Consider the following 16,035-nt stretch of genomic DNA (forward strand, 5'->3'; position numbering starts at 1 on the left):
ACACATCTTTATCGACCCTCTTCAAAGTACAAGAAAAAGCATGTTCGATTATATGTTTAAAGTTAACGTCATTATTAAGATTATATGTAAACGATAAAATTAGGACAAAAATGTTTTAAAAATAGTAATATTTGGACATTTATGAATAAAAATTCGTATTTTGCAATAATCTATAAAAATATCAACTTTGATGTTCATTTGTATTTTAAAAGACTCATTACTAAAACACGATAGGAAGCAATTTTGACGAAACGCGAGATATAATATTTTTTGTCCACATGTTAGCACCAAAACTATTATATCGTCTATACAATAGCAAAAATCGTTAAAAATGAGTCAAATGACATATTTTGTTAAAATTTTGTTGACTTTTTTATTTTGCTTTTGTTTTTCTGTACTATATTAAAAAAAATGAAGGAAATTTTTTGCCACCCTTCTCCACCCCTGCCCACCACCTATGCGCGAGGAACCCTCTCACTCCCACATTTAGGAATAGGTGTACTGACTGTCACATTTTCGATTGCTTGCAAAGAATATACCGACTCCATTGTTTAGAATTTTCAATCAATTCAACCGCAGCACATGTCTTTCACAGCGTTAAATATTTTAATTTAAATAAAGGATAATTGAGATTCAAACTCGTGATCAAACTCATGACCTTTGATCATGTAGGCTTATGATACTATTCAATTCAACCAAAAGTTTAAGCTGATGGTTGAGTGTCTAAGATATTAACAAGAATCATTGGCGTAAGTGGTACTGGCAGAGCCATAACTGATCCAAGGCAAGGCAAAAATTTGCCCAGAGTCTAGAGTTAGAAAGAGTCGCTATACCTTAATTCAAAATTATTATCATATAGAACGCAAAATACAAATTGTAAAATTATAATCTTGTATCAAACACTCGTTAAAGACCAAAGTCGATCGTGAACCTCTATGGAATGGGCTTATTTCTTTTTATATTGTCTAGGGCTATAAAATATCAATAACGACAATGTGTACTAGCTAAGCGTCTCCTTTGAGTAGAAAGAACTCAGTTTGGCTAATATGTAGTGATGATTTTTCCTCCAAATATACCAACCGGGGCTATTTTTTGGAATCTTTGGCATTGATTGGACAAGAGCTTGATTATATTAAAGACTACATCAATGAAATTAACAGTCCGTTTGGTTAACGATACTAATTAGTAATAACGGAACGATTTATAGTTTAAATTTTCATGATATGTATCATGTCATTTCCATGATAATAATAAAAGTTTGATCATAAAAAAGTTTTTTTTTATAATTTTTTATTACCACCTAATATCGCATGGTCAAAATGCATTGCCACTTTGGAATGAATTTCGTGAAGAAAATGATATTGTTAGAGGAGAATAAATATGACTATTAAATTTGTCAAGAAATATTCCTACAAAAATTACCCTTCTTTTTATTATCATTCTCACTATTTAGTAATAATTAACAAATGGACCGTAAGTACCTTTGTGATCTCTCAGATTTTAAACTTTTTTTTTCTCATTCGTTATTACCACTAACATCAAACACAAATTATCATTAGTATTAGAATAATTAACAAATTAAAATCTTAAAGTTTAGGCCTTTTGTATGCGAATAACAATCTCAATATTTTTTAAAAAAATCACAACCATCAAAGTACCAATGTCAACAGCGTTTTGGCCACTGTAGCCTGAAATTCCGACCACTTAATGGTTGAAATCCAGTGAACTGGCTTGAACGATGTAGACATTGTTACCTTAGTGACTGTAATTCGCAAAAAAAATTGAGGTTGTAATTCGCAAAAGACCTAAACATCAAGGTTGTAATTCTTTTTAATAATATTATAAAAAATTTAGATTATTTGTTTATATAATTTAGGTTTGATAAAGATAGATTGTGGAAGGTGTTATTTCAAAGAGAGATAATTTCACAAAGTGGATTATGCAATATGGTGAAATTTATTAGACTAATTGTTCATTGTGCTAGGTTGTTGGATAGTTTAGAACTTTAAAAGTGTATTCAAATATATTTGAAGAAAAGGAGGAAGAAAATTAAGGGAGAGGAGAAGGAAAAGAAAGGGGGAAAATAATACTTAGTTTTCTTTTCAAAATTTTCCGTTATTATAGATTTTTTTTTATCAATTTTAAAGATGTTCGTCTCTTCAATTACCTCACATTCCCATTTATTATCCAATAATAGAATTCTCACCTTTCTATCCCTTTCTTTCATTTTTCTTTAGTTTTCATTTAAACAATGCATCAATAAAAATTATTTTAGGAGTTTTTTGTGGTGATAAGTGATAATAAATCAAGTGATAGTTGAATCTCAAATGCAACTCCTTATTGGTTGGTTGGTAAATACAATTACATGTATCCATTAGGTATAAAAATCCAAATCATGGGTGGCTTTATATATATATATATATATATATATATATATATATATATATATATATATATATATATATATATATATATATATATATATATATATATATATATATATATATATATATATATATATATATGAAGTTACAATGTATTTAGATTAAGATGCTTTGTGGAGTAATATTTATATGTCTAACTATGTGTGGAGTAAGACACAAAATTATTAAGAATGGATCAAATTGATGATGAAGTGATTGATAAAGGTAATTATTAAAAAGATTAATTGTGAGAGGATAAGTTATTGATCTTAGAATATTAAAGAATAAGGCTATGACTAATGAGATTAATCCTATGTAGAGCTTATTCAAAACTCTATCCTAAATGAGGAAATTATCAATAATAAATTAATATTTGTGCGATCTAGTGAATATAAATCTACCTATTCTGTATATTTGCTAAAAATAAACTCATCTATTAATTATAACATCTTTCAAAGATTCTTTGTAAGTCAAGAATTAAGAATAAACAATACTTGAGTTTTTTTCAGCAATTAAACCGAATAGGTGGATTTATTTAAAAATAAAATAGTTGGCTTTATTTTTTGCTAATCGATCAAAAGTCGGTTTTTTTATACAATTTTCCCTATTTCTTATTATTTATTATTAAGAATTGAGTTTTATTTCAGTAGGAGTATATATCACTTTTCCACGATAATTTTATAATTTGAGTTCGATTCTCCATGCCCCCTCTTTTTCTTAACCTATCATGAATTAAAAAAATTACAGTCCACTTTTTCTCTTTATCATAATGTATATCATCTCTTGTAAAAAGTATTTTATATATAATTTTGTTATATTTATCTTGATATATATTTTTTCAAAACAATTTTTATTTTTTTATAATATACATAGTTATAGGTATTGAGATTCAAATATATCATGAATAGATGAACAAGTGCATCTTATACACAGAAGTTCATGATCAATTCATCAATTCTCATATTAAGATGCAATAAATTTTATGTACTAAACTCTCATCCTAAAATCAATCACCATTTACTCCAATATTTTAAAAGATGATAACACATTAGTTCTTACTACCATTATGACTCATTTCATACTCATTTGTGTTAATAAAAATTTGGATTTGTTAGAAATGAGAAAATGATAGAAACCTCATCTTATATACTTACTAGGCCACTAAATATTTATTAATGATCAGATGACTGTCAAATCGTCTTATCGCTATTTTATGTCTAATTGTAGTGACTAGTAATAAGACTTGAAAATTAAGTCATGTTTCAGTTAGAGCCTTTTATTCAAGTAAGACTCTAAATTTAATTCTCATTGTCGCCAACCCAACCCTTTCCTTCTAATACCCTACACCTAAATCAAAAAATAGAAATAAGACTAAATTTATTTCACAATATGTTGAACTTATATGAATTTTTCGATTTTATAGATATATAATATCCATAGACAATGATGTCTATATATAGTCCCTTTGACATTGCTACTGATAGTGATATATCTACTCACAAAATGTCATTATTAACAACAATTTCAAAGATATAAGAAGTAATTAATTAACTAATATTTAATTAGATTGTATAATTTTCGTCTTAAAATAATAAGATATTTAAGTAAATAAATTACTTTAACAATATAATTTTAGTTCAATGGTTGTAAAACAAAAATAAAAGAAATTTCACGTAACTTTATTTGAGCAAAAATAAGACGAAAAAACAGAAAGTCATATGGCATAGTCTAGAGGCGGAACCAGAATACTTTTTCTAAGCCCTGAATACTTTTTGTAAGCCCTAGTAACAAAAATCAATCATACATCTCAAAGAAATACCATATAAAATAATTCTTATCAAAATCAATATCAACTTAGTCATTAATATATGAGTAATATATCACAATAATTAGATATGTAATTTTAAATTTTCTTGGAAAATATATTTTCTTTTTTATGTTAAAATATTTGCTAATTAATAAAGTTTCTTCATTAAAAGTTTAGTTTCTAAAATATTTCATTAAGAAACAAAAGATACATGATAATTGAAAATTATTTTAAAAATAATATAGAACTACTATAATAACGTTGTTGGATGATTATCCATATTTGCCTTTAAAAGTATGAGCAATACATATATTAACAATCATGTTTTTTCATTAAAAGAACTATATATTTCAAAATTCTCTATCTATTTTATAAGAAATGTTATAATTTTATACTGATAACATGCAATTACATTACTATTTAAAATTTATACGTATATATTCTTTTATACTAACAATTTCGTGCATTATACACGAGTTTTTATACTAGTATATTAATATAACTTTTATTTCTTTTTTTACAAATTTTATTATAGAAAAAAATTCATTTTTATAGAATAACATAATTGTCCATGTATATATATATATATATATATATATATATATATATATATATATATATATATATATATATATATATATATATATATATATATATATATATATATATATATATATATATATATATATATATATATATATATATATATATATATATATATATCATAGTTATTTTTCTGTGTAACATAGTTACTTTTACAATTATGTGTTTTTAGCTCAATCGTGATCATAGATTTTTTTTATTTTAGTGAAATCAGGTGTAGAGTCCTTCTTACCATTCTCATTTTCAACACCTTTCTCATTAGATCCCTCTCATATATATATATATATATATATATATATATATATATATATATATATATATATATATATATATATATATATATATATATATATATATATATATATATATATATATATATATATATATATATATATGATCAAATAAGAAGGATTTTAAAATGAGAAGGGTGAGAAAAATTTTTGTTTAATTTTGTTTGGTTACTATATATACAAAAAAGAATACTATGTTATAAATTAAGAACATTTTAAAAATTATTTCATAGTTATCTTTCTGTATAACATAGTTACTTTTACAATTATGAGTTTTTGGCTCAATCGTGACCATAGATTTTTTTTTATTTTAGTGAAATCAAGGGTGTAGAGTCCTTCTTACCCTTCTCATTTTCAACTCCTTTTTAATGGATCTATATATATATATATATATATATATATATATATATATATAATAATTAAATAAGGAAATTAAAGATATCATAAAATATTTATATAAATCAAAGAAATATAATAATAGGATTTCCTACCGTACAGATGTACTTATAGAATAAATCCTACTATACATAGGTCATAGAGATATAAAATAAACTATTTAAGGAAGATAATCAAAGTAGATACATTGATTTATTATGTACTATATATCTTCTTGTTAATTACTTACTTTATATGCATGACGATTACTTATTTACTTTATATGTATAAAGATTAATCCTAAATAATACTCCATACTCTCTCCGTCCATTTAAAATTTTATATTTTCCTTTGGTAGAAATTTTAAAATAATTGTTATGTCTCTAATTGTTTGTATAGTATAATAAAATATTTAATATAGAAAAAAATTTACAAATATATAAGGCAAGAAACATTATATGAATGATAATTTTTTAATTTTATCATTTAAAAAATTGACGCTTTATATTCATTTTGAAAGATACGGAGTATATTTTTATTATTTTAATTTTTCTGCATAATTTGTTAAAAATTAAACTTTTTATAACTTTAATATATTATATACATACAATAGTTGAAATGACATTAAATTGAAAATCGATTATTTAGGTTGAGTATATTTTCAGCAGACATATATAATAGTTAGAATATTTTAAAAATAATCAAAGACGAATTTTATTTTCAGTAGATAAGCAATAAATTGGATAATCAAACTTAATTTATTTAAATAATATTTTTTTAAAAAATGTAAAATCTAGCATTTTGATCTATAAATACCCCTAGAATTACAATCTTAGTGCATTCATCAACCCAAACTTTCATTATCAAACACCAAAAATTTAATTTTTATTTTTCCCCATTTCTCTAAAAAAAAAAAACATTTAAAAAAAGTCCTAAAAATGGAGGAAACAGTAGTCCTAATAGTAGGGGCTGGTCCTTCAGGGCTAGGGATTGCTGCTTGCTTAACCAAAAAATCAATCCCATACATTCTTCTAGAAAAAGAAGATTGTTGTGCTTCACTTTGGAAAAAAAGAGCTTATGATAGATGTAATCTTCATTTAGCCAAAGAATTTTGTTCTTTGCCCTTTAAACCCCATGCAAATCATGTTAAAAGGTTTATGAATAAATGTGATTTTATTAATTACATTGATGATTATGTTAATTATTTTAATATTAATTCGTATTATTTTCATCGTGTTGAATCTGCTATATTTGACGAAAATAAAGAAAAATGGTTAGTCGAATCGAAAGATCTTCGATTTAATGTCACAAAAAGTTTCGCTAGTAAATTTTTAATTGTCGCTACCGGTGAAAATAGTAAGAGTTACACCCCGAGTGTTCCTGGACTTGAGGAATTTGGAAATGCTGTTATTCATTCTAGTGAGTACAAGTCCGGTGATGAATTTAAAGATAAAAATGTTTTGGTTGTTGGGTGTGGAAATTCAGGCATGGAGATTTGTTATGATTTATGTAATTCTGGTGCAAATACTTCTATTGTTATAAGAAGTCCGGTAAGATTTAACAATTTTTTGTTATTTGTATTTTCTGTTATTTTCAATTAAAGGTGTTTATGACATTAGTTTGTTTTCGAGTCAGTTTAAAATCGAATTTGCGTTCACATTAATTTTTATATAATTTTAAATTCATTTTGAAGTCGGATCATGTTGAAATCTGTAACAAAGTTTGGTAAATATCGGATTGTCGGGTTTATTTTAAACACATTTATTTTCAATAGTCTGTGAAAAGTCTCATGTGAAGAAAGAAATGTAACTCTAAAAAATAAATCAAACAGGTGATGTTTATTATATCTCGATAAATTTTAATTTTTTAACCTCATAACATTATAGAGGTAAAACAAACATCACAAATTATCTGTTGTCAGTACCCATTTGTCTCAAAGAATTAGTCTCGTTTTAGTTCTTATTGAATTTGCTTCATTTTAGTTTTGGCATTGAGCCATATTCTTTTCATTCTCATCAATATATTTAATTTACATTTTCATTTCATTATTTTAGTTCTCTGACTTTTTCATAAAAATATTTTATTACTTTCAATCATTTTTCTTAATTTTCACCCCATTTGTACATGAGGCTATTTCATTGGGACGAAAGAAGCAATTAATTTGTTGGTTATAACTATAAATTTAAATTTCTTAACACAATTAATTTAATTTATATGTTCATTAAATTTATTTATTTTTATATGAATGTAGGTTCATGTGTTTACAAAAGAGGTTATATTTATTGCAATGACATTATTGAAATATTTGAGCATTCAAATGGTTGATAAATTAGCCATTTTTGCTGGTCAAATTTTATATGGAGATTTATCAAAGTATGGCATTTATCGCCCAAAAAAAGGTCCTTTTTTTCTTAAGGCTACTACAGGAAGGAGTCCAGTTATTGATGTGGGAACTATAGCCAAAATCAAATCAGGAAAAATTAAGGTAATTTTTTTCAAAATATTTCAAATTCTATGAACAAAATCCTTCAAATATATTATAATATTATTCCTTAAAATTAAATTTTATGCAATTTTTTATTTTGTTTCAAATTATTTGAAGAAAATCCTTCAAATATGTTATATTTATATTTGTAAATAAATCAAGTAATAAGATATGCGCATATGAGAATCGGGTCTTGTTTTTAGTTGAAGAGTAAATATTATTTATTAAAAAACATCGTAAATATGATTTTCACTTATTTCTTTCATTTTCTCAACTTAATTTATAATCAAAATAATACTATATGATAATCAAAATAATATATGAGAATCTCAATAGGACGTTATTTAGTTCCTTAAGTAGGAGTACATTACAAAATTATATATCTACCCGATAATAAGTGATACTTTACCAAAAAAGACAAAAAAAAAAAAAGAAAAAAACGTAAAAAATATACTTAAATGGGTTCACGTGAATTTTGGAAATTAAAATTTATGAGCGTGCTCAACTTTGTAATTTAAGTAGTTATTAGTGGTTTAACGAGATTAAAATGTTACATATAAAAAATATCATTGCTTGATAAAGTAGTAATTTAAGTAGAGTTTAACGGTGCAAAAAGCTGTTTTGAGGACGTTCAATTACTCATAGCATTCGAAAATCAATATAAAATTTGTTTTACATTTTTCTCAAAAAATTATACTATATTTCAACTGCTTCCACTACAAAAAAGAGTCTTAATTGTGACATTCATAATACCCAAATTTTAACATTTATAAATGTCACCAAAAAAATTGTGACGATTTGTAAACGTCACAATAATTGAAACACCTTAAATTGTCACATCAATTATGACATGCATAAATGCAAAGTTTTGAACAATTGTGACACCAAGGTGTGTCACATTAGTTTTATTTTTTCTTCTTATACTAATTTATTCATGAAAATAGTGAGATGCTTGGGATGATTGCATTTTTTTTTTTGAAGTGTTAGGATGATTGCATTTAATTTTGAAATACCAATTAAAAAATTAGCATTTAATTAATAAAAAATATGAAAATAAAATACCAATAATTAACAATTTAATTAATAATATATTTGATCTCAATGTGTTCAACATCAAACACATTAAATACACATAATAAAAAGTAAAATTAACTACAATTTTACACTAAAGTTTTTTAAAAAATATTTCCCAACTTTTTTTAAAATAGATTAAAGATATTATAAAGATTTTATTTTCTTAAATAAAAAAATTAGAAAAAATTAATTTGCCATAGCTTATTCGTGTTTCTCATGAAAAGTGATAAATAAGAATCTGATAAAATCAATACATAAACTTTAACTTCCTTATTCTTATTTCTACTGATGATGATGTCATTATACTCATTAATTTTAATTTAATTAATTTTAAGATTGTGATGTTTATAGGTTTTGATATACAACACTTAAAATGTTGTAATTTAATATAGTCACAATTATAAGTGTCACAATAGAAATAGCGACACTTATGAATGTCATTTATATTTTTTGGACTAAAGACACCTTAAGACATTGTCGCAATTTTATGTCACTACTAGAGCTTCTTTTTGGTAGTGTTCCATAACCTTTATTTTTTTTTATCAAACAATATAATTTATACAACAATTAGATAACTAAATATCTAACAACTATAATTGTAGAGTTCCAGTCATAGCCACCCACAACTATTTAGTTACAAAGACAGCTAATAGCTATCCACACAACTACCATGCATCGGATGGATTCATAACGGTTTTTTTTTTCTTGATAGAACAAACTTGACATTGTTGTGACTTGTGACTTGTGACTTGTGGTTAGTGTTTTAACATTATTGTTAGTTTGAAATCAACTTATGCAATTAAAACTCAACTATTTTTGGAAAAGAATAACTTTATTAATTATTTTTTTTATTTGTAAAACAATTTAGGTTGTGCCTTCAATTATGAGCATTAGCAAGGATAAAGTCACGTTCGAAAATGGCTTTGAATCGCAATTTGATGCAATTATATTTGCGACTGGGTATAAAAGTGCAGCATGCGACTGGCTTAAGGTAAGATTTTAGGCCTTATTAATTTACTTTAATTTTGCTAATTATAATTATTTAAAACTATTTTTACATTTATTTTTTATATTTAGTTCGATGGAATTGGTAAATGATTTGATATAGAAATACTAATATTCGCGAAGTGTATAAATACAATTACAAAAGACATTGCATAATATATATATATATTGTGCACCAATGATAAACCAATTTGATTTTTTAAAATTATTTTTTCATTTTTACCATCTTTTTACTTTTTTATTTAGGCTTTTTATTATTAAATTTTTATTTTTTGTTATCATAGGCCGAGTATTAATTTGATTTGTAATTGTGACACCTATTCTCATCAAAATGTATTCAATTTCTTTATAATTATTATTTTTAAAATATCTCCTTTCAATTGCAAACTTTAATCGTTATCTTATTTGAATAATCTTTACAAAACAATGTATAATAACGTAATTATTTTATTTTTCTTTACATTATTATATATCCGATGCATACTAGATTTAATGCGAAAATTTATCATTAAAAAGAGTAGATTTTTTGAATACTTCTACCATGTAGTTATACGATTAGACAACTATTAAAACTTCAACAAAAAAGTAATAAAACTAAACAATTATTTTTCAAATTTTTTTTGAATTTCTTAATTAATTGCATAGCATAATAGTAATGTTTTTTTTTAATCATAAACAGTAATTTCTATATCAAAGATATTTATTACATAGCATAATTCATCACATATAATGTCATACTCCTATTATTTTCACGTTGAAATTTTGTTAAACTAAGTTTAATAAATTCATAAAAAAGTCATATTATAAAATCTACCACAAAATTAACAACAAGCTCATACATAATAGTTTGAGATTAAATAACAATATAAATAAATAAAAGCACAATCATTGTTGATTATGTAATACTTTTGCATATCCTCTTTCACAACATTGTATAACACAACTTTCAACAAGAAAGTCTTTTGTAGGGTTTTTTCTAACTCTAGGCCAGGTAGACATTTGCCTGGGCCCTAGAGCAAAAAAGGGGCGTAATAAATCTACCCAGGAATATTATCACGTAAGACGTAGAACACCGTTTGTAAAATTTTAATTTTACTTTAGCCCAATATCTCAATTTAGCATGCATTTTTTATTAAATTAATTCTTTTATCATTTAATAAGTATATAACGCATCTACATTTATAATAATAATTATAATATATATAGGGGTCCGTATTTGTTATTTTTCCAAGCACCATACTCATTAATAACCAGAATCAACCTTCTATAAAAAGGACATTTTTCTTTCATTTTACCTAAAATTCATATGATGTTAAGAACGATACTGGTATTTCAATCTGATTCACATTCTAATAACACTAAAATTACACTTAATCTTTTTGTGTAGGATTATGATTTTGTCCTAAATGATAATGGATTTCCAAAGAACAGTTACCCAAACCATTGGAAGGGCAAAAATGGACTCTATTGTGCAGGACTAGCAAGAATGGGACTTCAAGGAGCATCTAAGGATGCCATAGCTATTGCTAATGATATCGAGCTTGCTCTACAAAATATGGTCGCTTTAGAGGAACTTTAAGTTATTCGCTAGTTTTTTTATTGGGATAAGGCCGATAAATTCTCTACAGGCAAGAGGAAACGAGAATATCTAGTTGTTATAGTCTTGCGGATATATAGTCTATGAATATGTATTAGTAAGTTTATTAGGAGTTTTAAGTTATTTCTCTATTAATTACTATGTTTTGGCTTAGATTAATTAGTGATTATAGTAATTTGCGGCCAAATTAATTTAGTTAATTATGTGCTGTATAATTATCCCTTTTTGTTTTTCATCAATATTAGTACTATGTTTAATAAAATATAGGAGTAATAATATTCCTAAAGTTTTGGATTAAATTTGTTATTGTCCGATTTGTTTATGCTATATTCTAAATTATGAAGAAATTGGTTAATTTTATGAAAGACATGACATAACAAAACAAAAATATATACATTATAAAATCTTTTAAAACTACATAGCTCATAATTATAGGTTTGAAGTAATCGTTGAAAGTTTTTTATGTTAAATTAGGCTAGATTTATTATTAATGTCAACATATTAATTTATTGATCTTGGGATAAACCATCCCAAGATCCTCCTCACATGTGAACCCTTGTTAAGTTCAGATGTGATACGGTGAGAGTAATCATTTAGTGTATGTACATTATTCTTTTTGGACCTACCATTTTTATTTATTAATCGAACCATCGGTTTTAATACCATATTAAATTAAATTTGACTTATTATTAATGCCTACATATTATATTAATTCATCAATGTGGGATAAATCATCTTAATATTTTCATCCATATCTGGGTCATTGACCATCTATGGAGTGATCAATTTTCCTTCCACGGCCTATAAGGTATTCACCTTACCTTAAACTTAAAATACAATAAAAAGTTTATGTAGCTCTTACCTTCTTAATAAAATTATTACTCTTGTTAATAACATTATTGCATTTTCTAAAACTCAGACTAAACAGCAGCCTTTAACAATTACACTAACTAAATAAATTTTCGTGCTAAGGATGTTTTAAAAATGTTTTTCAATAAACCTTACTAATTATGTACTTCTGATGAATTAATTAATTTGAAAGAAATTAAAACATTTAATAAGATTCCAATTATTATTAGATTAAAAAAACGTATTACTAATATACATGCTCCTTTTGTTATATGGCACATTGATTAAAACTTGATCTTTAAAGTAAGTGGTGTCTATTTATATTAAAAAAAATGTAGTGTGACAATGGTAGTATTAAAAATAGGTTTTAAAAAGAGAATATCAGTAAAAACATAATTCAATAAACAATTTAAATTAATTATTTGCACAAAAATAATAGAAAAACTTAAAAATATTTATTATATTAAAATTAATTAAGACATAAATACCCAAATGGATTTTCTATGAAAAGATTTTACAAGAAAATTCCAAAAATAATTAATAATTTATTCTTTCATAATTGCTTGAATGCAATCCTATAAAGTAATTGATTATTATAAAAAGTTTGGTTTAATAATATTTTTTCATTATCATAATTGATTTATTTTTTTAATACTTTATGAATAATACGTCATTTAAAATATTTTTTTTACCTAAATGATTAATGTGTAATTCAATAATTAAAACTTTATGTGTATCTCAATTGTTAAGGTTGAAAATTAAGTAAATAGAGCATAACTTTATAATATTTTGTAAATCAATCTGAACAATTATATATAGGAATATCTTTTTATAAGCTAACAATACTTCAAAATACCTTTTATTATAGGTTAATGTTGTGAATGGGCTATTGCAATGGTGAAAAAACAAACACAAAAACAAAGTGCAAAGAAAATAACAAAAACAGAGCACAACAATGGAGAAGCAAAAACACAAGATGTATGAGGTATCTATGATACCTCCCCCTCAAAACAAGTATCTTATCATTAAAATACTTAACAATACATCAATGACTTATCTTATAAGTTTCAAGAACAATCTCCCAAAGTAAAGACCTCACCTTTAGTGGTGGTCTCTCACAAAATCACTAATACAATGAAGAACTCTCTTGGATAAACCCTAGTTGCTTCTAGTGTATTAGTGTTGAGTCAAGACCCAATTCCCATTAGGTTAGTGATTGGTTCGATCACTTGATCATGCATGCTCTATCTTGCACTTTTGAGAGTGCAGATGAGAGTGTTAATGGGTATGGACACATATGTTTTGGGTTACTTGATCAAGTGATGAATAATGATGAGTTGGTGTGCCTTAATGATGGGAAGACACGAAGTTTGGGAAGCTTTGAGGGCCGCTCGACCAGCCGAGTTTATGGGGCTCGATCGAGCCTTAATACAACAATTGTCCAGTAGCATCAGGGAGCTGGCTCGATCGGTTGAGCAAGGCTACTCGGGTCGAGCGGCATGCAGTACTTGCCCAGTACGCGTTGCTGTTTTGTTGCGGGATTTTTGTGGGTTTTTAAGCCTTTTGTCCTAGGTTTGTCTAATATGTTTAAGGGCTATATAAGGAGTCTTAGAACACCATTAGGATATTGAGAGAGGCATATACGAGATTGAAGGCTAGGGTTCACACCATAAGAGCTCTTCATCCTTGTTTATGCGTGTTTGTGTGAGATTGAGTTAAAGGTTCAATAATTGCTTTGAGATGGTGTTCTTAAAGTTTTGGAAAGGTGAGTCATTAATGTATTTTGATTAATATTAATGATAAGATACTTATTTTGAGGGGGAGGTATCCATAGATACCTCATTTATCGTGTGTTTTGCTTCTTCCATTGTTGTGCTCTGTTTTGGTGTTTATCTTTACATTTGTTTTGTTATTGTTTCTTCACCATTGCCATAGCCCATTCACAACAATTAGCTTCACTCACACTACTCTAATAAAGTTCTAAGAACCCTTATATAGCCCTAAAACTAATTAGAGAACCCTAGGACAAAAGGCTTAAAAGCCCACAAAGAACCGAGTTAAAACAGAAACCCGCGTCTGTGAAGTGTTGCTCACTAGTGGAAAAAAACCTCAAATGCTGCGGTTTTTTGGCCACCATATGCTGCGGTTTCGACCCCAAGCATTAGTGATAGCAGCAGATAGGCTTTTTAACTGCCAAAAACGCTTAAAAAACCTCAAAAACGCAACTTAGCACGTAATTTCAAGCATATGACTATTGCTTTCGATTCTCACCATTTCAAATCAATAATATATACTAAATAGTGTTGTGTGCCAAGTTTCGTGCCAAACAAACCAAGTTTGAACCAATTTTTGGGAGAAAGTGCCAAAAACGCTTAAAAAACCTTTAAAAAGCAACTTAGCACGTAATATCAAGCATATGACTATTGTTTTCGATTCTAACCATTTCAATAAAATAATATATACCAAATAGTGTTGTGTGCCAAGTTTCCCTCCAAACAAACCAAGTTTGAACCACTTTATGCGAGAAAGTGCCAAAAACGCTTAAAAAACCTTCAAAAAGCAACTTAGCACGTAATATCAAGCATATGACTGTTGTTTTTGATTCTAACCATTTCAACACAACAATATATACCAAATAGTGCTGTGTGCCAAGTTCCGTGTCAAACAAACCAAGTTTGCACTACTTTATGCGAGAAAGTGCCAAAAACGCTTGAAAAACCTTAAAAAAGCAACTTAGCTCGTAATATCAAGCATATGACTGTTGATTTGGATTATAAAAATTTCAACACAATAATATATACCAAATAGTGTTGTGTACCTTTACTGTTTTCCATTTTGGATATGTGGCTCTCGAACTAGATCCCATTTCTCCACGCACTTTCTTCATTGTGCTAAAACGCATGGAAAAACACAAACAAACTCTAGCAAATTATTTCTAAAAATAATACAACCCTATAATAATAATAATAATAATAATAATAATAATAATAATAACCATAATTATAACCATTTCAACATTTATTCAACCAACCCTCTATATATATATATATATATATATATATATATATATATATATATATATATATATATATATATATATATATATATATATATATATATATATATATAGTAATAATAATAATAATAATAATAATAATAACAACATTCATTCAACTAACTCTAGCTAATTATTTCTAAAAATAATACAACTCAAAATTAACCATAGCTATACAAACTAATAATAAAACAACTAATAATAGCAATTCGTGGGTTTTTAAGAAGAAACAAGAAAAAGAAGGATGAAGAAGAAAAGAAGCAACAAATGTAGTGGGTTTTTGCAGACAACAGCAGTGTGAAGAATGGTGTCGTGGGTTTTTGCAGCTTGAAGAAGAAGCAGTTTGAAGAATAAAACAGTAGCATATGAGTATCGTATTCATGAAGACTAGTAATATGAGGCGCTTTATTTTTATAAAAATAAAAAATACCTTATATGTTGCGGTTCTATGAAAACCGCAGCATATAAGGTA

At 26.0% G+C, this 16,035-nt stretch overlaps 1 protein-coding gene across 1 annotated transcript; it reads left to right on the forward strand.

The window, feature by feature from the left end:
- The first annotated feature begins 6,436 nt into the window (after nt 1-6,436).
- On the forward strand, nt 6,437-11,641 carry LOC130802444 (probable indole-3-pyruvate monooxygenase YUCCA10). The gene is made up of 4 exons (XM_057666463.1): nt 6,437-7,048; nt 7,750-7,983; nt 9,926-10,048; nt 11,450-11,641. Exons 1-4 carry the CDS (start codon nt 6,437-6,439, stop codon nt 11,639-11,641), a joined length of 1,161 nt encoding a protein of 386 aa, XP_057522446.1.
- Nucleotides 11,642-16,035: the final 4,394 nt, after the last annotated feature.

Source organism: Amaranthus tricolor, chromosome 16, assembly GCF_026212465.1.
Source record: "Amaranthus tricolor cultivar Red isolate AtriRed21 chromosome 16, ASM2621246v1, whole genome shotgun sequence".
Lineage (NCBI taxonomy): Eukaryota > Viridiplantae > Streptophyta > Magnoliopsida > Caryophyllales > Amaranthaceae > Amaranthus > Amaranthus tricolor.

Bases quoted from the DNA above. Each gene is read 5' to 3' on its own strand.
- LOC130802444 (XM_057666463.1), top strand. From the start codon at position 6,437: ATGGAGGAAACAGTAGTCCTAATAGTAGGGGCTGGTCCTTCAGGGCTA. The intron at 7,984-9,925 runs GTAATTTTTTTC...AAAACAATTTAG, and splicing joins TCAAATCAGGAAAAATTAAG to GTTGTGCCTTCAATTATGAG. The intron at 10,049-11,449 runs GTAAGATTTTAG...CTTTTTGTGTAG, and splicing joins CAGCATGCGACTGGCTTAAG to GATTATGATTTTGTCCTAAA.